This window comes from Artemia franciscana, chromosome 8 (genome assembly GCF_032884065.1).
Source record: "Artemia franciscana chromosome 8, ASM3288406v1, whole genome shotgun sequence".
Lineage (NCBI taxonomy): Eukaryota > Metazoa > Arthropoda > Branchiopoda > Anostraca > Artemiidae > Artemia > Artemia franciscana.
The window spans coordinates 14,491,732-14,512,850 of NC_088870.1; the positions used below are offsets into that span (position 1 = coordinate 14,491,732).

At 35.1% G+C, this 21,119-nt stretch overlaps 1 protein-coding gene across 1 annotated transcript in view; it reads right to left on the reverse strand.

Moving 5' to 3' along the window:
- Positions 1 to 20,851, reverse strand: part of LOC136030020 (mitochondrial carrier homolog 2-like) — a 59,240-nt gene extending 38,389 nt beyond the window's left edge. Inside the window, exons 1-3 of the mRNA XM_065708634.1 lie at positions 20,665 to 20,851; positions 10,028 to 10,112; positions 3,628 to 3,749 (exon numbers count right to left, since the gene is read on the reverse strand). Coding sequence (XP_065564706.1) covers positions 3,628 to 3,749; positions 10,028 to 10,112; positions 20,665 to 20,814 — 357 coding nt within the window. The 5' untranslated portion in view covers positions 20,815 to 20,851. The remainder of the gene's footprint in view (positions 1 to 3,627; positions 3,750 to 10,027; positions 10,113 to 20,664) is intronic.
- Positions 20,852 to 21,119: the final 268 nt, after the last annotated feature.

The window sequence follows — 21,119 nt, forward strand, 5'->3', positions numbered from 1 at the left end:
GATGAATGCGACTCAAAAAGAATGAATTTGAATTCATAAATAGACGAACAAGGGCCTGTGTAACTGAGAGCTCACCGACCCCAACTTGGTCTTCAAATGCATTCACCAAGGGATCATATCTTCCGCGCAGACGCTTCACCTGGTGACTTCACTAGTATGTTACTGCGGTCAGTCCATATGTGTTTGACGCCAAACCCTTGTGGGATTGAACAAATCACGACGTCGCTTTGTAAGAAATTCCAACACAAAAATACCCGAACCAGCTAATTTAGAGTTCTGTGAGAAAACTTTTCGAGCAACTTATTTGCTAGCAAATTGCACTAGTACTGAGGCAAATTTGTGACTAGCAGTATGAGCCTCACTCATTCTAAACCGGTAAACACTTGATAATTCGCCAGAAGACATACCAGTAACACCCGTCAGTGTTGATAGGACGTTTGTATCGTCAAGCTTGACTTCGATTTTTTCAATTCAATTCTCCAGATTAAGTGTTTGCATTCTACACGCTTTCAGCTCTCGTTCAGTACGGTCTAAGATGGGATTGAACTCCAGTGACACAGAATTGTACAATTCATTAATTATAGTTTCTGCAGAGTCTTTAAGGCCAGATTGTGCTCTCGTGTCACACTTTGCAGAAACCTGACGAAATATCTCTGAAACAATAGATTTTCCAGTTTTCTCTAACTCCTGTTCTGTAGCGGATATTCGTGTAATCAAATCCTTTGCTCACTTGGCACAAAGCCACACTCAGGTAAATCAGTATTCATCCAATTGTTTTGTTTAATGCAATTCAATCTTTACACTTTCATAATAGTTTGTCCTTACAACTTGAAACAAATAATCCGATTATTTTAGCTTTTGTTCACGCTTCATGAACACGGTAACATCAGAAAAAGGTTATTTTTGTTCGTCAGTATTATTATTGACAATGCAATTATGAATTCGTTATTGTCACTGAGTTTACTGCAACGAAACTATTATCCTTTGCCAACTCATGATAGGTTTAAATTCAAAAATTATAGGTCTTAACACCATGGACTCTGAATCAATACTGAATTCACTCACAGACGTCTCAGTAATTCTGGATTTATTTACTTTTCAAAAGAGAAAACGTTTAAAACCTTTTTTTTTCAGTGAAGCGGAAATAACATGCCTGTAGGAGGCTTGGGGAGCGTTACCTACTCTTATTTATGGTAATTTCTGTTCGTATTAAGTTCGACTTGATTGGTCATTGCAACTGAACAAACGTATTTGGTTAGGTCTTATTCATTCATTGACAGCGATTGTTGCTCGTTTTTAGTTTCAAGAAGAATTGTTTGACATTATTTCTGCTAGTCTTTGGCTTAATACAGCTCTTTACTTTTCTATGAAAAAACTATCTTTTTGAAAAACGTTTCTTAATTCAGTTTAAGTTGGTTTACCAAATATTTTGTTTTGATTGAGGTTCCCTTAATTCTGAAATCTTAATTTTGAAGCAGATCAGCATAAACAAAATCAAATTTCTTGATCTATGGATCAATACAAACAATTTGTCTTCCAAAATTGATTGTCATCGTTAAAGTCCTCTTAATTTAGAAACCCATCACACGCCAGATATAAATTTGGGACTATTTTCAGGCTTAGCGAACCAACACAAGCAAAATTAGTTTCAGATTTGTTTTCTACAATAGGGGTTCACTCACCTGGGGATAGGAAACAAGATGGATGCATAGAGCTTTTTTGACTTACATTGCTATTTCACAGTAAATAGATTCTCATCCGAAAGAGGATGAAAGTGCCAAAACGTTTAGGCAGATTTGCAACAAAATCGGTTTAGCCTTCTTCTTCTCCCAAGTTAAAATTCAAGGTGAGCATGGTTTCACACTCAAAAACAAATCCTTAGAAGTTCCAACTTGATCTCCCAAGCCGTTCCCATAATTCTGAAAAATGCTTTTTTGATCACAGGGCATCTCATAATGAGTTTTGATTTACTTAACCGTAAATAGATTTTAAGTGCAATAGCAAGGAATAGTACAAAAATGTTTAGGCTTGCTAGAGACAAAACATATTTAGCGCCTATCCCTGACATAAAATTTGAAGTCCCCTTGCCTCCTCCTTTCATATAAATTTGTTTCTAAAAACCTCGGCTCCATCCCACTAGCTGTTCCCAGGATATTGCAGATAATATATTTTAACAGACTTTATTAACTTTTAATTTAATTTAGTGCAACATTCTACACCAAGCCATGATGAAACGTTTACTTCCACAGCCCACAACACTCCTTGAAAATGTATACCTGATACCCCAAGCCACTCCCGAGCTATTGCAAATTCACCATTTCGATCAGTATCTTTTGATTTACCTCACTACTTAACCTTAAATAAATTTTAAGTGCCATAGTACAATAGGAGCTAATAGCAAAACATATTTTGGTGGTTCGAAGACGATGTTATTTGCCCTTTTCCCTTCTCCTCAATATAAGATTTGTTCCCCTCCCCCTTTGCCCGTCTTCTCCATTCCTATCCCAAACAATATCCTAATTCTCTCCCCCAAATAAAAATATTATGTTCACTTGACTTTTTCCAACCCGCAAAATTTTCAACTGAGTCCCCCATGCCATTCTGAGCTGTTGTAGATAACCGTGATATGAAAACTGTGATACTCGCAGGATCTTTTGACTCACTCAGGTGTGTGTGACGTTTTCAGAGTCAGCCCATGGGATGGTAATATTCGTCTAGCAACCTATCCTAAGAACTTCTAGCTAATCGCACAACCAAGATCAAATATACATGCCCTTTCTATCAGTGAACTATTGGTGTTCTAAATAATTAAGCATTGCTCCCCAGGCCATAGGGGTAACGTCGACACCGAATGAATATATATTAGAACTTTGGAGACTTCTGAGTAAAATGACTATCTCAAGATTTATATCTGGCCTAATCAGGGCTAAGAGTGAGGGGTCAGGTAGAAGAGAAGGACAGAGAGCCAGGCTGGTTGCCCCATCATCACTGTTAGCCCTTGGGAAAGGTACTATAATTTTTATCACTTATATACAAAGTAGATGGGAAAAAGATTTTAAGCCTTTTCTAGTCCAATCATACTTCATTGGGGTTTCCAATTCTTTCCCAAATACTTAGAGAGACAATAGAGTCGAATTTTTTCCTATCAAAATCTGAGCATAAATAGACATAAAAGAAATCTACTAAATCCTACTTGCAACGGCGAAATAAAGAAAAAAACTAGCATATTATGAATAAATGAAACAGAATAAACTTGAAATTAAAAATGATAATTTAAGGCACTTATTAGGTATCTGAACGTTAATTAAGAATAGGACGGGAAATCAAGAAAAACTAATCACTATTCATGAAATTAGTGCCATTTACAGTTCTTTAACTTGTTTTGCCAATTTAACTTGACTGGATTGTTACGAAATTCATCTTTAAAAATAGTTGTTTTATTTTTTTACTCGTATAATAAATAATTTGATATCAAAAACATTTCTAAACAATTGTTCACAAATTTTCTTTTAAATATCTTAACAATACGCACTTTTTTATGTATTTTTAAATGTTGCCTAGACCAGCTTGAATGTGTCTTAGCTACCACCGTGATTAATCAATAAAATAAAGTGCACAGCATCTCACCTCAAAGTGTATCAACTTTGTAACTTCCTGATAAACAAAATCCCCGAGAGCATAACCGAACAGCCAAGGAAGGAAGCCTCTATAAAGGCCGAGGAAGCCATCGCGCTGGTAAATATACATTGCTGCAAAAAAAATGACTACCAGTTAGGAATTGTTGCCTACCAATGTGGAAACTTTGTAAATTCTAATATTTTAATTCATAGCTATGAAACTAAAAATGCTGATAAATTTTTTCGGTCACATAGAAGTGGAACCAAGACTGGTTTCCCTAGATTTTCAGAGCCGCGTGTATTTAACTCCATTCCAGAGAACATTCGGGCGGCCTAGTACCTTGGGTTATTTAAAAGTAATTTGAAAAAAAAATGTTTATTAGGAAAAGGTTTGTAGTTTTTATTTATTTATTATTATTATTATTATCATTGTTCATATTATCATCATCATGGTGGAGTGGTTGATGAGAGATGTATTACAGTTTTATTTTTGTTATGTAATTTATGCAACTTTTTTTTATAAATACAACTGAAATTTTGTAAATTTTTAAAAATTTATGCGACTATTGAAATGTAAAAGTCTAAAACGGAAAAACAAAAAAAAACTTAACAATTACCTACTTATCCCCCCCCCCCAAAAAAAAGACATATTTAGATATATGTCTATATTCAATGCACAATGCTTCGAAGATTACAAGAAAAGGGTAGAAATAACATGTACATTAACAATAATCATTAATATCATAATTGTCCAATGTAAAACAAAGTAAGTACACAATTCACAAGTAGCAATTAGTCCCCATTAAAATTTATTAATAGATATTTTAAAGTTTTCCGAGAGCAAATCATAGTTTAATATTAGAATTCAGAACTTAACAAGAGCTAAGAGCTCATATGGTACTTGTGACGAGGCAAGAAGAGCTAAGAGCCAAGAGACCATATGGTATGAATTCTAGCTAAACTCTATGAATCAGTAGATTGATTTAAAAGGAAAAAAAGAGGCTTAATGCCGGTCAGGATTTAAAATAAAAGCTCAGAGTCACGATGTCCTTCTAAATATCAAAATTCACGAAGATCCGATCATCCACTCGTATGTTATAAATACCTAATTTTTTCTAATTCTTCCTCTTCTTTTAGCCCCCCCCCCCCCAGATGGTCAAATCTTGGAAAACGACTTTATCAAGTCAATTTGTGCAGCTCCCTGACACACCCACCAATTTTCATCGTCCTAGCACGTCCAGAAGCACCAAACTCGCCAAATCACTGAACCCCTCCCCCCGACTTCCCCAAGAGAGCGAATCCAGTACGGTTCCGTCAATCACGTATCAAGGACATTTGCTTATTCTATCCACCAACCTTCATCCCGATTCCTCCACTCCAAGTGTTTTCCAATATTTACCCCTCCAACTCCCCCCAATGTCAAAAGATCTGGTCGAGATTTGAAATATGAGCTCTGAAACATGAATTCCTTCTAAATATCAAGTTTCATTAAGATCCGATCACCTATTCGTAAAATCAAAATACCCCGATTTTCACGTTCTCCAAGAATTCCAGTTTCCCCCTCCAACTCTCCCCAGTGTCACAAGATCTGGTTAATTTAAAATTAGAGATTTAAAGCCCAAGAACCTTCTAAATATCAAATTTCATTAAGATCTGGTCATCCTTTCGTAAGTTAAAAACCTCAATTTTCAAAATTCCCCCCCAACTCCACCAAAGAGAGCAGGTCCGGTCCGATTATGTCAGTCAAGTGTCTTCGACAGATTCTTATTCTTCCCATCTAGTTTCATCCTGATCTCACCGCTTTAAGTTTTTTCTAAGATTTCCGGTTCCCCTCAACTGCCCCCCACCCAATTACGCTGGATCCAGTTGAGATTTAAATAAGAGATTTGAGTCACGAGGTCCTTCTAAATATGAAATTTTATGAAGATCCGATAACTCCTTCGTAAGCTAAAAATCCTTTATTTTTTCTAATTTTTCAGAATTTTTTTTCAACCCCCCCCCCAAAAAAAAAAATAGAGCGGATCCGTTCCAATTATGTAAATCACGTATCTAAAACATCTGCTAACTTTTTTCACCACGTTCCATCCCGATCCTTCCAATCTAAGCGTGTTCCATGATTTTAGGTTCCCCCACCCCAAACTCCCTCCAATGTTACCAGATCCAGTTGGGACTTAAAATAAGAGCTTTGAGACATGATATCCTTCTAAATATCAAATTTCATTGAGATCTGATCACATGTTCGTAAGTTAAAAATACCTCATTTTTTCTAATTTTTCTGAATCCACCCCCCCCCCCCCCAACTACTCCAAGGAGAGCGGATCAGTTATGGTTATGTCGATTTTGTATCTAGGACTTGTGCTTATTTTTCCAACCTAGTTTCATCCCGATCGCTCCTCTCTAGGTGTTTTCCAAGTTTTAGATTTCCCCTCCCAACCCATTCCCCCATGTCACCAGATCCGGTCATGATTTAAAATAAAAGCTCTGAGACACGATATCCTTCCAAACCTCAAATTTCATTAAGATCTGATCACCCGTTTGTAAGTTAAAAATACCTCATTTTTACTAATAAATCAGAACTAGCCCCCCCCCCCAACTACCCCAAAGAGAGCGGATCCGTTCTGGTTATGTCGATCATGTATCAAGGACCTGTGCTTATTTTTCCCACCAAGTTTCATCATGATCACTCCACTAAGTGTTTTCCAAGTTTTAGGCTTCCCCCTGCCACTTCCCCCAATGTCACCAGATCCGGTCGGGATTTAAAATAAGAGCTCTGAGACATGATTTCCTTCTAAACATGAAATTTCACTGAGATCCGATCACCCGTTCGTAGGTTAAAAATACCTCATTTTTCTAATTTTTCAGAATTACCTTCCCCCCCCCCAACTACCCCAAAGAGAGCAGATCCGTTTTGGTTATGTCTATCATGTATCTAGCACTAGTGCTTATTTTTTCCACCAAGTTTCATCCCGATCCCTCCCCTCTAAGTGTTTTCCAAGTTGTAGGTTTCCCCCTCCCACCCCCCCCCCAAATGTCATCAGATCCGATCGGGATTTAAAATAACAGCTCTGAGACACGATTCCAAACATCAAATTTCATTAAGATCTGATCAACCGTTCGTAATTTAAAAATACTTCAATTTTTCCCGACTTAACGGGCCCCCCTCCCCCCTCCAGATGGTCAAATCGAGAAAACGACTATTTCTAATTTAATCTGGTCCGTTCCCTGATACGCCTGCCAAATCTCATCGTCCTAGCTTACCTGGAAGTGCCTAAAGTTGCAAAACCGGGACCGACAGACTGACAGACCGAATATATATATATATATATATATATATATATATATATATATATATATATATATATATATATATATATATATATATATATATATATATATATATATATATATATATATATATATATATATATATATATATATATATATATATATATATATATAACATTCAAGAGTATATTTCAGAAATGGTAGACTCGTTACACTTGTTGGAATCATGCTAACAATTTAATTAGGTATGAATAGACCCAAAGAGGTTTTCTTGGGCTCATATTTTGTCAAAGATCATCCCCTACCCCCAGCTTTACTTAAATGGGGACACAATGAATCTCACCAGCTCATGACAATTCTGAAGTTATCTCAGTAATGGTCCTAAATGATTAAATGTTAAAAATAAAATAATTTATAGTCCAGGAACACAGTTTGATGCTCAGGAAGTTCATGGGAGGGTAGAAAGAAAATGACTTTGAGTAGATTGGGATGGAAGAAAAGCGTACGTATCTGTGTCGGCCTCAGGCGGCTCGGTGCTGTGGTGAGTAATTAGTATTAGTAGTAGGAATAGTTTGTTCCTTACCAAAACTGATATTTAAGAATTAACAATATTGCTGATTACAAATATCGGACTAATATTGCAATCAAAAAATCAAACATAAAAATACCACTATATGTTCTAAAGGAGCGTTGAATTTTCACAATAATTACTATTTAAGGATTCCTGACGATGTTCAATGAGACTGTACTTGAAACATATAGGCAATAAGTCATTACTCAACTGCTCAAACCATGACCACTAATACACAATCTTTTAATACTAATTAAACAGTAAATGATACTATCAAAAAATTTATCCACCAACATTACATATGTTAGCATTTATAAGAAAAATAGCAATTTTTTCAAATTCATGAAGTCTTTCTTTTTTTTAAAGTGAAAAAATGACGCACTGTCCAAAGTTACAGAAATTTTAATTTTGAAATCAATATATAAGTAGTGTCCCTTACACAGAAACTGATGGAGTCATATTTCAGTGTACTATTGGAGTTACTAAGCCCTCATATCCCTTGCCCAGATACTAATGAAGCCCTATCCCAGTGCACTATTGGAGGTAATAGCCACTTGTATCCACATATACTCCTCACAGAGCCATAACATTTCCTGGAAACATCACTTGCCGGGTTTATTTTCTTGGTGAAACAAAACAACAGATACTATGACAGCTCATACAACTACATTATCTCAGCATCTGGTGATAAGAACATTCTTGGAAATATCACTTTGAATGCCAAATGTTTGATATAAAAAATGGGGATTGGTCTAATTTATTATCTAATAATAAATTTAGTTTAATCAAGAAAAATATCTAATAAAAGGAATTTTGATGAGGACAATAATATACAAGAGCTGCGTAATCTATATATTTTTTGTTGTATGTTCAGTGGACAGGACTGTTTCTCATACAGTTTTGGCTTATCAAAAGGCATTTACATTCCCTTTAGTTACCAAATTGTATGTATATCATCTTTAGTTTTTAAAAACATCCCTCCCTACTAGCCATTCTTGAGCTATTGAATTCAATGCATGGAATATTTTGAACCTGGATCTTCAGGGGATGGTAAAGAACAATATACAAACTACAAAAGAGCATTTAATGAATTGTATGGGTTTGTGTATAAAATATAATCATCAGCTTTAAAAAAACATCCCTCCATACTAGCAACATTTAGCCTATTGAATTCAGTCTTTGGAATATTTTGAGCCTGTAGCTTCAAAGAATGGTAAAGAATAATATCAAAACAAAAAGAGCATTTACCAAATTGTTTGTGTTTTTTATATCATAGGCCTATATAATCATGAGTTTTAAAAAATACTCCTCCCTGCTAGCTATTCTTGAACTATTGAATTTAATCCCTGAAATAATATTTTTGGACCTGGACCTTCAGGAGACAGGAAAGACTGATATGAAAACTAAAAACCACATAAACGCTGCCTTTGGGTGGTTTACTGCCTTAGCCTGGAAACCACCATAACCACCAAACCACCATAAAATTTGCCGAGGCGAATTTTATTTATTTTTGATTCTGAATATTCTTTTTTTGGGGCTTGGATTCTCCAACTTGGAATCTTTTTGAGACTTTGGGAATTATTATGGGACTTACTTTGGCTTAAATTTTTCTTGGAACAAAATTTTTTTTAACCAAAATTTTTTTTGACTCGGAATTTTTTGACATAGAATTACTATGGGACTTCAATTTTGGACATTCAGTCAGCAATTAACACAGTCATAATTTAACAACTTGTTGAGTTTATTGTACTCTAAAGTGCTTTCATTAAATTTGTGGTACACAGTTAGCAAATAAACAGTCAGAATTTAAAACCGTCAGAATTCCCAAACTAGCTGAGTTTATTATGATAGAAAAATGCTTTCATTAAATTTGTGTTACTCTGTCAGCGCTTAAACACTTGGAATTTACCAATTAGCTGAATTTGTAGTGCTCTTGTGCTGAAAAGGGCTCTCATTAAATTTTTTATATTCAGTCAGCAACTAAGACACTTGGGAATTACCAACTAGACGAGTTTGTTATACTCAACAGTGCTTTCATTATTTTTTTATTTTTTTTTGTTACTCAACCAGCAACCAAAACAAATTTTTATTACTCAGTCAGCAACTAAAACACTTGGAATTTATCAACTAGCTGAGTTTGGTATACAAAAAAGTGCTTTTATTAGTTTTTTGCACTCTGAACTAACTTATCTTCATTACATGTAGATTACCAAACAAGAAAAGAAAAGGAACGCTGTATTTCCAAGTTTATCTTTGCAATAATTTCCAGTAAACAAAGAGCAGCAAAAGCAATAACTCTAGGACCAAGCCTAACTTTAGGTTCCAGCCTTGTCACATGTGCTATATCAGCTCTTGGCTCTTGTTTTTACTTGTTTTCAGCTTCAATTTTAGCCTTTTCTTTCATCAGGAAAACTAGATTTTTCGGTCAGTGAACTATAAAAGCTATGCTCAAAGAAGTGTGCAAAACCATTTGAGATTCAATTTTAGTAGCATTAGAATCTTTGCATAGAGAGGAGGGATGTCATTGAGAAGCAAATATATGAGTTATTCTTACTGTATTCAACTAAGTTGGGATAAAAAAGTGTTGCATGTCCTAAAAGGGATCTTCCTGACACTGGCTCTAAGGGCTCATATCCAATCTGAAAAGAAAAATGTGAAAATAAACAAAATTACATACAAGTTTAAATTTCAGAAGAGATAGTGACTTTCTTATCACACACATCACAAGCAATAAAGTATCTGAAACAATATCCCCTCTCCTTATCTTTAGTGGATTACCCTAAGGTGTTCTACTAACCCCCTCCTTTTTTAGCTATTAATTTAAAAAACTGTTTCCACAAGACGAGTTTTTAAAAGAAAGGCAAAGAGCTCTATTAAGATGAAAATAGCAAAAATGAAGTCAAATTATCTTCCAAGCCTAAGTCTACCATATATAGATATCAATAAATAAATAAAACTCAAAACGAACAGAAATAACACCAAATAGCCAACTCAAACTCAAAATAATCAAAAATTAACATGAGCAGGGCTGAAAACCTCAATACCTTCTAAAGACCAGAGGACAATTTGTACTTTACTGAAAAAAAAACAAATAAATGACCATGGATTGTTAGTTAAATTGAGATATACTGACATTTCTTTGTCAAGGTTTTGATAATTTTTCATTCATGAAAGTAAGAAAGGAGAAAACATTTCAAATGGATTTTATTTTCAGTAAAGTGACAACTTCTGTTTGTTTTGAGTTTCATTTATTTATTCATAGTGATTTGTGGTAGTTATATGCTAAGAAAAATATTTGTTTTATTTTTGCTCATTCTTGGCTTAATGGAGCTCTTTACTTTTCTTGGAAAAACTTGTACTGGGGAAAAAGTTTACTTAAATCAACATCTGTTTGTGTCTTATTGACATAGTCTTTTTCATTAAAAAAAAACATGGTATATCTTTAAGGTTTCAAATAGTTCGTGGTAACGAACTGTAGTAAGGAGCAACCTGGCTCAATAGTAAATGAAACTCTAAAAAACAGAATTTTGATGGCAAAATATACATCAAAAGAATCAGATTTTCATGCTGATTTTAAATATGCAGGTTTCATCAAATTTAGTCTTTGTCATCAGAAGTTACGAGCCTTAAAAAATTTGCCTTATTTTAGAAAATAGGTGAAAAACACCCCCTAAAAGTCACATAATCTTAACGAAAATCACACCATCGCATTCGGCGTATCAGAGAACCCTACAGCAAAATTTTCAAGCTCCTATCTACAAAAACGAGGAATTTCGTATTTTTTTGCCAGAAGACAAATCACGGGTGCGTGTTTATTTGTTTATTTTTTCTATTTATTTTTTCCTTTCCCCAGGGGTCATCGTATCGACCAAGTGGTCCTAGAATGTCGCAAGAGGGCTTATTCTAACGGAAATGAAAAGTTCTAGTGCCCTTTTTAAGTGACCAAAAAAATTGCTCATTTTTTCTCCAAAGTCAACAGATCAAAATTTTGAGATAGCCATTTTGTTCTGCATAGTCAAAAACTGTAATAACTATGTCTTTGGGAATGACTTACTCCCCCACAGTCCCTGACAGGGGGGGCTTGCAAGTTACAAACTTTGACCAGTGTTTACATATAATAATGGTTATTGGGAAATGTACAGTCGTTTTCAGGGGATTTTTTTGGTTTTGGGGGTGGGTTTGAGGGGAGGGGGCTATGTGGGAGGATCTTTCCTTGGAGAAAACATGTCATGGGGGAACAGAAATTCAATGAAAAGGGCACATGATTTTCTAATATTACTATAAAAAAAATGAAAAAATAAAAATGGAAAAGTTTTTTCAATTGAAAGGAAAGGGTAGCATTGAAACTTAAAACGAACAGAGATTATTAAGCATATGAGGGGTTCTAAAAATACTTTAGCATAAAGAGCGAGGTATTTAGGAGGAGATAAATGCCTCGCTCTTTATGCTATAATATTTTTAGTAATTTCAACTATTTATTCTACGGCCTCTCTGATTCAGGGGTCATTCTTAAAGGATTGGGACAAAACTTACGATTTAGTGTAAAGAATAAGGCATTAACGAGGGTACAAACCCCCTCATATACATAATAAAAATTTAAGAATATAAAAATTTGTTAAGTAAGTTAATTCTTAAGTTACGTATATGTTTTACTAATAAAAAAAATCGTTAAAAATTAAAATTTATAGTTGCCTTTTTATGTAACCAAAAATTGCATGGCAACTGGGCCTCCTTTCCCATCCCTTATTTCTCAAAATTGTCTGATCAAAACTAAGAGAAAGCCATTTAGCCAAAAAAAAAGAATTAATATGCAAATTTCACTTTAATAATTTATGTGTGGAGAACCAAAAGCAAACATACATTAATTCAAAAACGTTCAGAAATTACATAAAAAAAACTGGTTTTTTTAACTGAAAGTAAGGAGCGACACTAAAACTTAAAACGAACAGAAATTACTCCGCATATGAAATGGGTTGTCCCCTCCGCAATCCCTCGCTCTTTACGCTAAAGTTTGATTCTTTGCCACAATTTTGCTTTTTAAAACAATTAAAAGCTTTAGCGTAAAGAGCGAGGGATTGCGGAGGGGACAACCCATTTCATTTACGGAGTAATTTCTGTTCGTTTTAAGTTTTAATGTCGCTCCTTACTTTCAGTTAAAAAAACTAGTTTTTTTTAATGTAATCTTCTATCATATTATGGTTGGCTATATATGTTGGAGAAACTTTTCAACAGATTTTAATCGTGACACAGACAGTATTTTGTAATTTAAAGTTTTTGAAGTTGACATGAAAAATAAAACTTAACATCATTCCCAAAAGATTCTATCTATGCTCTTTGACAACTTGAAAACTATTATATTCTTTTTATTTATTTGAATTGTAAGAGCAGAAGTAGTAATAGCAGCATCCCCAAAAATTTTAAAGCATAAAGGGCTAAGGAGGTTGATATGCCTAATATCCCTAAAGACATAGTTGCTGAACCATTTTACTATGCTGAACAAAATGAGTATCTCAATTTTGACTGGATGTGTTTGGGAAATGAATTGGCTTGAGAAAAGGGCTGTTGGCCCTCCAATCTCTTGTTACTCTTAAAAAGGGCACCAGAAACTTGCTCTGTAATTAGATTTCAAGGGGGCGGTACTTCTCCTTCATATATCTATTGAAAACATCTTAGACAAATTAAAAAAATATTTTTTTTGTTTTCAGTGAAGTGCGAATTATGCTCTGGTCTTGAGAAGGCATGGGGTTGTCAGCTCTAATCACGCTATTTTTTGCTTGTTTTGAATTTGACTTGGTTATTTACTATATCAGTTAAATAAACAAAATACATTTAAAGTGTTAACTTTTTAATTTTAATAAATAAATAATTATTAATATTTTAAGAAACATATATATCAGTATATTTAAATTGAATTGACAATCCATATCAATTTTCACTGCAGGTATAGTACAAATTATATTCTGGTCAAACAGTTCGTGGTAACGAACTGTAGTAAGGAGCGACCCGGCTCAATAGTAAACAAAACTCTAAAAAACGGATGCTAAAAATTTCGATGAAAAAAGATTTCGATGCTAAAAGATATATCAAAAGAATCTGATTTTTATGCTGATTTTAAATATATAAGTTTCATCAAATTTAGTCTTTGTCATCAAAAGTTACGAGCCTGAGAAAATTTGCCTTATTTTAGAAAATAGGGGGTAACACCCCCTAAAAGTCATAGGATCTTAATGAAAATCGTACCATCGGATTCACCGTATCAGAGAACTTATCGAAAAAATTTCAAGGTCCAATCTACAAAAATGTGGAATTTCGTATTTTTTGCCAGAAGACATATCACGGGTGCGTGTTTATTTGTTTGTTTTTTTTTTCCCCAGGGGTCATCGTATCGACCAAGTGGTCCTAGAGTGTTGCAAGAGGGCTCATTCTAACGGAAATGAAAAGTTCTAGTGCCCCTTTTAAATGACCAAAAAAATTGGAGGGCACCTAGGCCCCCTCCCACGCTCATTTTTTTACCAAAGTCAACGGATCAAAATTTTGAGATAGCCATTTTGTTCCGCATAGTCTAAAACCATAATAACTATGTCTTTGGGGATGACTTATCCCCCACAGTCCCTGGGGGAGGGGCTGCAAGTTACAAACATTGGCCAATGTTTACATACAGTAATGGTTACTGGGAAGTGTACCGACGTTATAAGGGGGATTTTTGGTTTGGGAGTGGGGTTCAGGGGACGGGGCTATATGGGAGGATCTTTCCTTGGAGGAATATTTCATGGGGGTTGAGAAATTCAATGAAAGGGGCGCAGGACTTTCTAACATTACTATAAAAAAAAATATAAACATGAAAAAGTTTTTTCAATTGAAAGTAACAAGAAGCATTAAACCTTAAAACGAACAGAGATTATTACGCATATGAGGGGTTCTAAAAATACTTTAGCATAAAGAGCGAGGTATTTAAGAGGAGATAAATACTTCGCTCTTTATGCTAAAAATTTTTTAAGTAATTTCAACTATTTATTCTACGGCCTTTCAGATTCTGCGGTCATTCTTAAAGAATTGGGACAAAACAAGATTTAGTGTGAAGAGCGAGGTATTAACGAGGGGACCAACCCCCTCATATATATAATCAAAAATATAAGAATATAAAATTTTGTTACGTAAGTTAATTCTTAAGTTGCGTATTTTTTTTACTAATAAAAACGTTCGTTAAAAATTAAAAGATCTAGTTGCCTTTTTAAGTAACCGAAAAATTGGAGGACAACTAGGCCTCCTTCCCCACTCCTTATTTGTCAAAATCGTCTGATCAAAACTAAGAAAAAGCCATTTAGCCAAAAAAAGAATTAATATGCAAATTTCATTTTAATAATTTATGTACGGAGAGCCAAAATCAGACATGCATTAATTCAAAAACTTTCAGAAATTAAATAAAAAAAACAAGTTTTTTGAAATGAAAGTAAGGAGCGACATTAAAACTTAAAACGAACAGAAATTACTCCGTATATGAAAGGGGTTTTTCCTCCTCGACACCCCGCTCCTTGCGCTAAAGTTTGATTCTTTCTCGCAACTCTACTTTTTAAAACAATAAAAAACTTTAGCGTAAGGAGCGGGGCGTCGAGGAGAAAAACCCCTTTTTTTGACAAAAAACTTTTTTTGGAGAAAAAACCACTTTTCTAAACAGTGCAGTTTTAGAAAAGGTAGAGGATGTACCAACCAAACTTCCAACCTTAGGTTAATAATTGAGGAGAGCCTGATTTATCAAACACATTTGGTCCTCAGTTGTGGTCTTTGAAGTTATCTTTTTTGGTCTTCAGTTTTATAGATTATGATCACGCGTTCAACTCTGTTGATGGAAGAGCTTTAGTGAAGGTATTATCCTTGTATAGTATACCAGACAAACATATTAAAGTGATTAGTGCTATGTACAAGAATAATACTTCTGTGGTTAAGGTAGGAAATGAGGTTAGCAGCTTGTTTAATATCAAATTGGGAGTTAAGCAAGGTTGTGTTTTATCCCCCTTAATATGGATCAATTTTATAGACTTTGCCTTAAGGAGCACAAGAAAGGCAATTTCAGAACATGGAATCAACTGGGAAGGAAAAACATCCGTCCTAAATGAATGTTTGAGCAAAATGAATGAGCTTTAATAGGTTTTGCAAGTTTGGTGTGCTAGAATAGGTTTAAAATTTAATGTTGATAAGACAAGGTCACTAAGGCTAGAAATATGACAAGATGAAAAGGTGAAAATGGGTAGTAAAAAGATTAATTAGGTGAACAGCTTCACTTCCCTTGCCAGTATTATTAGAAAAAACAGTGGGAGCACTAACTACGTTAAAAGTAAACTACCCATGGCTCAGGGTGTTTTTTTTTAAGTTGAAAAAAGTTTGAAAAGTTAGGAAGATAAATTTGTTAGCCAAAATTAGAATGTTGGAAGCTAAAGAGATGACAGTAATCAAATATTGTTCTGAAGCACAAGCACTCCAAAAACTAGATGAAAATTTGCAAGATGTTTTCCACAGATATTGCCAATGGATTGTTCTGGGTAGCCAGCTGACTGACCATGTTTCAAACAATCAACATTAAAAAATACAGTTCAATCCCACTTTCAAGAGCTGTAATGAGATAAAGGTTGACTTGTCCAGGACACATTCTGGAAATGAAAGATTGCCATAGATAGTTCTTGTTGGCCAACCATCCAGGGCTAAATGGGAAGCAGGTTGTCTGTAGTTTGGATATGAGGATGTTATAAAGAAGATTTAAGGGAGATTGGAAGTTCAATGAAGGGTATAAAGAGGCCACAGGTTAGGTAGCCAGCTATCAAGAAACTATGCAATAGGAAGAAAAAACTTTGGGAGAAGTTTGTGAAACAAAAAATTACAACAGCATACAAAAAGTACAAAATTGCCAGGAAACTCCTCAGAAAGAAATGCAGAAACTCACTGCAAACTACAAAGAACATCTGGCCACAAATGTCAAGAAAAGCCCTAAGTTATTCTGGAAACACATCTCCCTGTGTAAACCAGGCAGACACTCAGTACCAGACCTGGAAAATAACAGCTCAGTCTCTTCCTGTGCCTCCAAAAAAGCTAACCTTCTGAATCAGAAGTTTGCCTCAGAGCTTTCTAAGGATGACCCCCAATCAGCCTCCCTCCAGCAGAACAGGGTCACAAATCCCTTCCCAATGTTACACTCACCAGTCAAACTCAATGAAGTAACCAAACAACTTAAGGAGCTTGGTGCCAACAAATTGACTGGACATGATGGTCTGAGTCCACAACTGCTGAAGGAACTAAGACCTGCTTTATCAGCACCCCTGGTAAAACTATTTAACTGGAAGGTTTGATACAAACCTTCTTGAGTCTTACAGTCTTGTAACTGACCTACAAGAAAAAAAGGAGTACCAGTGGATATAATCCTGCTGGATCTAGCCAAAGCTTTTGAAAAAATTTGTCACCACTACCTCATTCACAGGCTACACACCCTGTCTCTTAGTCCAAAAGTGATCAGTTAGATCAAGGATTTTCTGAGGGACAGAACACAGCAAGTGAAAGTGACCACAGGAGCAAATAGTCACACACTCTCTGATGAAGTCAAAGTCACCAGCAGGGTCCCCCAGAGCAGCATTCCTGGGCCCTACCCTGTTCAATATATATATGTAAATAAGCTAGCCCTTATCACCAGTAAAAAAACAAAACAAAAAAAAACACTTTTTATGAAGACAATTCAAAACTCACAGATCCTGTCAAAATCCCTTCTCCCCTCCAATCCCTCCAAACTGATCTCAATCACATGTGCTCCTGGGTCAAAAAATGGTTGCTGGAATTCAACACTGAAAAATGCAAGGTCATACACTTTGGACACAACAACCCCAACCAACAGTTCCTTCTGACCCAAAACCCTGGGGGTCACCATATACTAGAGCATGTTCAGGAGGAGAGAGACCTTGGAGTTGTTGTAGACTACCAGTTGAAATCAGCTCCCACTCACAGAAGATCTCAGCCAATGTTAGCAGAGCCCTAGGTATCATTAAATACAGCATTACCAGCAGAAGTAGAAATGTAATCATCAAGCTCTACAAAGGACTGGTAAGATTGTGTTTGGAGGTGGGGACCATCCTAGCTACCCCTTGATTCAAAAGGACAAGGTAGTTCTTGAGCAAATCCAACAAATGGCTGCTAAGCTGATTACTGGTGTGGAAAACAAGCCCTACAGCTGAGGGAAATCAACCTCCCCTCTTTAGTCTACAGACGGAAATGTGGGGACATGATCCAGGTGCACAAATTCCTCTCTACCAATCAAGAAAATGAGCTCCTGGAGATTGACCCATCCTACATAACCGGAGGACACCCAAAACATATCTGCAAACTTCATGCAAGGACTGGTGTAAGATAAAGCTTGTTTTTGAACTGGATTATGAACCTCTGGAACAGCCTCAAGGAGAAAACTTTCTGCTGAATCAACAGATGTATTCAAACCCTGTATGGATGCTGATTGGAGTGAAAAACCATGGATATTTGACTGGGATGCATCAGAATCTAATAAACCATGTATGCAACTGTCATCACAAGGAGTGATTCAAAAGTGACTCCAAGCTGTGATTTATGGTAATTTTTACAGTAATAGGCCACTTTGACTGATGTGTTATTGACATTTTATTTTTCATCCTGAGAGATTGGGAATCCCCAACTTTGGCCACAATATCTAGGGTAGGTTTGAGAATAGCAAAGCATTTGAGCATGGGACACACTTATAAATACTGAATAAGCAGCTTAAGGTTACAAGTAACCTCAGAACCCAAGACTTGACTAATTTTGGTGTTATTCAACCTTCTCAGATTGGCAAGTGAACTGAAATTGATTTTTTTTTTTTTTTTTTTTTAGATTTATTTCATTAACAAAAAAAGTGGTTAGAAGTACAACCGAGGAGAAAAGACAGAAGGGATGCTCAGATTGACAGGTAATAAAAGCAGCCTTTTATCTGTCTTAGTCAGCAAGTTGTCAGTTAGATCCTTTGTAAGTGCTATGGGTGCTGCTAAAGGAACACAGTTTGACTATTCAGGCTACAACCATGACATTCAGAGAGAGCACAAAATTTGGAATTTATTAGTACTATTTTTATCCTTCACAAGTGATCAACCACAAAACATTCAAGCCATGTCTACATTCAGTATTGACTGGAAAACTGGGATAAAACATTAGGCTGTGCAGACTGCTACTGCAGTTCTATTTTTCTGTTTCTAAGGTATAATAAATTTGAAAATTAAGCCATGGGCCTTTATAAAGTAGCTAATAAAAACTCTCAAAATGGCCAAATGAAGAAACTTTCTTTACTAATTGAAGTTTGGAAGGACAGATTAGATGACCTACAGATAAATAGGACCTAAAATTCAAACTTATATGGCCATATTAGAGGAATTATTAAGGAGAAATAATTTCTTATCACAAACAAAAGCTGTGGAGATTAATTTCACAAGGCAGTAGTTGAGAGACTACCATAATAGAATACAGCCTCCTCCCCAAAAAAAAATTTAATTTAGGAGAATAATGTCAATGTGTCAAAACTAGTAAATTGTTATAATCATACTTCAAACATATCCCTTGTACTACCTGAGCCTTCTAACCAGGGAAGCTGTGTTCTGATAGTTTTGTACAAATGTACCAGAACAAATATTGCAGACCATTTTATAGCTAGACTGTCTAGGGACAATGTTAAATGGGTGATTTCTTACATAGGAAATGCTTTTAGAGAGAGTGAAAATTTTAAGTTGTTAGTGCACAAATTGTTGGAGAATGGGTGTTTTGAGTACTAGGAATCTGGTGCAGCATGTAAGAATGGGCACAGCCCAATAGGAGGTTGTTCTTTGATGATTCTTTGAGTTTATGTTACTTTTTCTTTTTTAATTAGTAAGCTAAGCTATTACCATAATTATTTCACAGTTCATATAAATGACTTACCAATAAAGTGAATATACCACTTGATGCCTTTTATAAGTTCTTTACAAATATAATAATAAATTCTATTGCAAATTAATGCACTTTTTGAGCTTATAAAAATGACAAAATTATATGTAGTTAGGTCAAAAAGTGCTTAAATTTGAATTTTCAATAGAGCCAATTATTATATTTGTAAATAACATAAAAAAGCATCAAATGGTATGTTCACTTTGTTGGTAAGCCAATTATACAAACTATGATGTATTTACAACTATTATATTTTTTTAAATCTTTAATTGATTCTTTTAATTACTTGTGCATTTTGTTTTCTTTTGTTCTTTGTTAACATGGCTCTATGGAGCTTTTTATGTTAAACAGACATACACATAAAACATGTGGATTTTTAAAGTTCAGGATAGTACACTCAATTATCACTATAGTGTACTCTGTAGTTGGGTTGTTTTAGAAGTACTCTATTGTAGATTTAAGTTTGGATTTGATAAGCTATTTCTGTGGTTAGAGTGCTAGTCAGAGATGGGTTTTTGGTGAATTCTAGTTTATTAACTTTTGACTATCTCAAAAATGGGTTAGGTTAGGAAAATGAAACTTTCAGGGATGGGTCTAAAGGCTAAAGTATGTCTAGGGAAGGTATTTTGAAATACCCACCTCTACTCCTTCTTCCTCTAGAGGGCCCTGAAATTTGCCTACATGACAGGTTGTTACCTATTGAAATTTTGACAAAACAACACTTTACCTTAATTTTCAGTCACCAGTTGCTTTTTCTCTGCCTTTAGTTCTGAAAATACAATTCCTGTTATCTGAGTAAAATTCTGAGTCATATCAATGTCTTTTTTTTCAAAATTTAGGAAATGTGTTTCAATTTCTTTAAAACCTTATAAATTGGGATTGAGCAAAGTTGTGAAGCTGGAAAACATTTTGTTGTACTTTATTCAAGCAGAAGATATATTTTGCAAGGTTTCACAACCTTGAAAGGTTTTAAGGTCATAAAACACACATATTTTTCAAGGTCATCAAAGGTTAGGACCCTCTAGAGGGAAAAGGAGTAGAGTTAGGTACTTTAAAATACCTTCCTGGGACATAGTCTAGCCTTTAGACCTCTTCCTGAAAGTTTCATTTTCCTAACCTAACCCCTTCCTGACAGAGCGAAAAGTCAATAAACCAGAATTTTACCATTTTTTCTTATACTATGTTATTCCAGAAGAATAAACTGCAGACAAAATAGCTTGGCCTAAAGGGACCTACCTGAATTAAAATTTTAGCATATTCAAAAGGATATATAATGGCTCTAGCCAATCCTCTATCTAGGATAGTTGGCACAGTGATACTATTCTTTTTAGTTTTATTATTGCTCCCATTCCAAAATTTGCTCCAAAAGCGGCCGTTGTACTCCATTTTTTCGCTCTTTCTTTCCTTTCTTCTTTAAGGGTTTCAGTCAGTGTTTCCACTGTCTCATTTTTTAAATCTCTAATAAAAATCTGAAAAATCTCTAGCTATTAACGTATAGCCAGGATGGTCCCCACCTCCAAACACAATCTTACCAGTCCTTTGTAGAGCTTGGTGATTACATTTCTACTTCTGCTGGTAATGCTGTATTTAATTATGCCTAGGGCTCTGCTAACATTGGCTGAGATCTTCTGTGAGTGGAAGCTGATTTCAACTGGTAGTCTACAACAACTCCAAGGTCTCTCTCCTCCTGA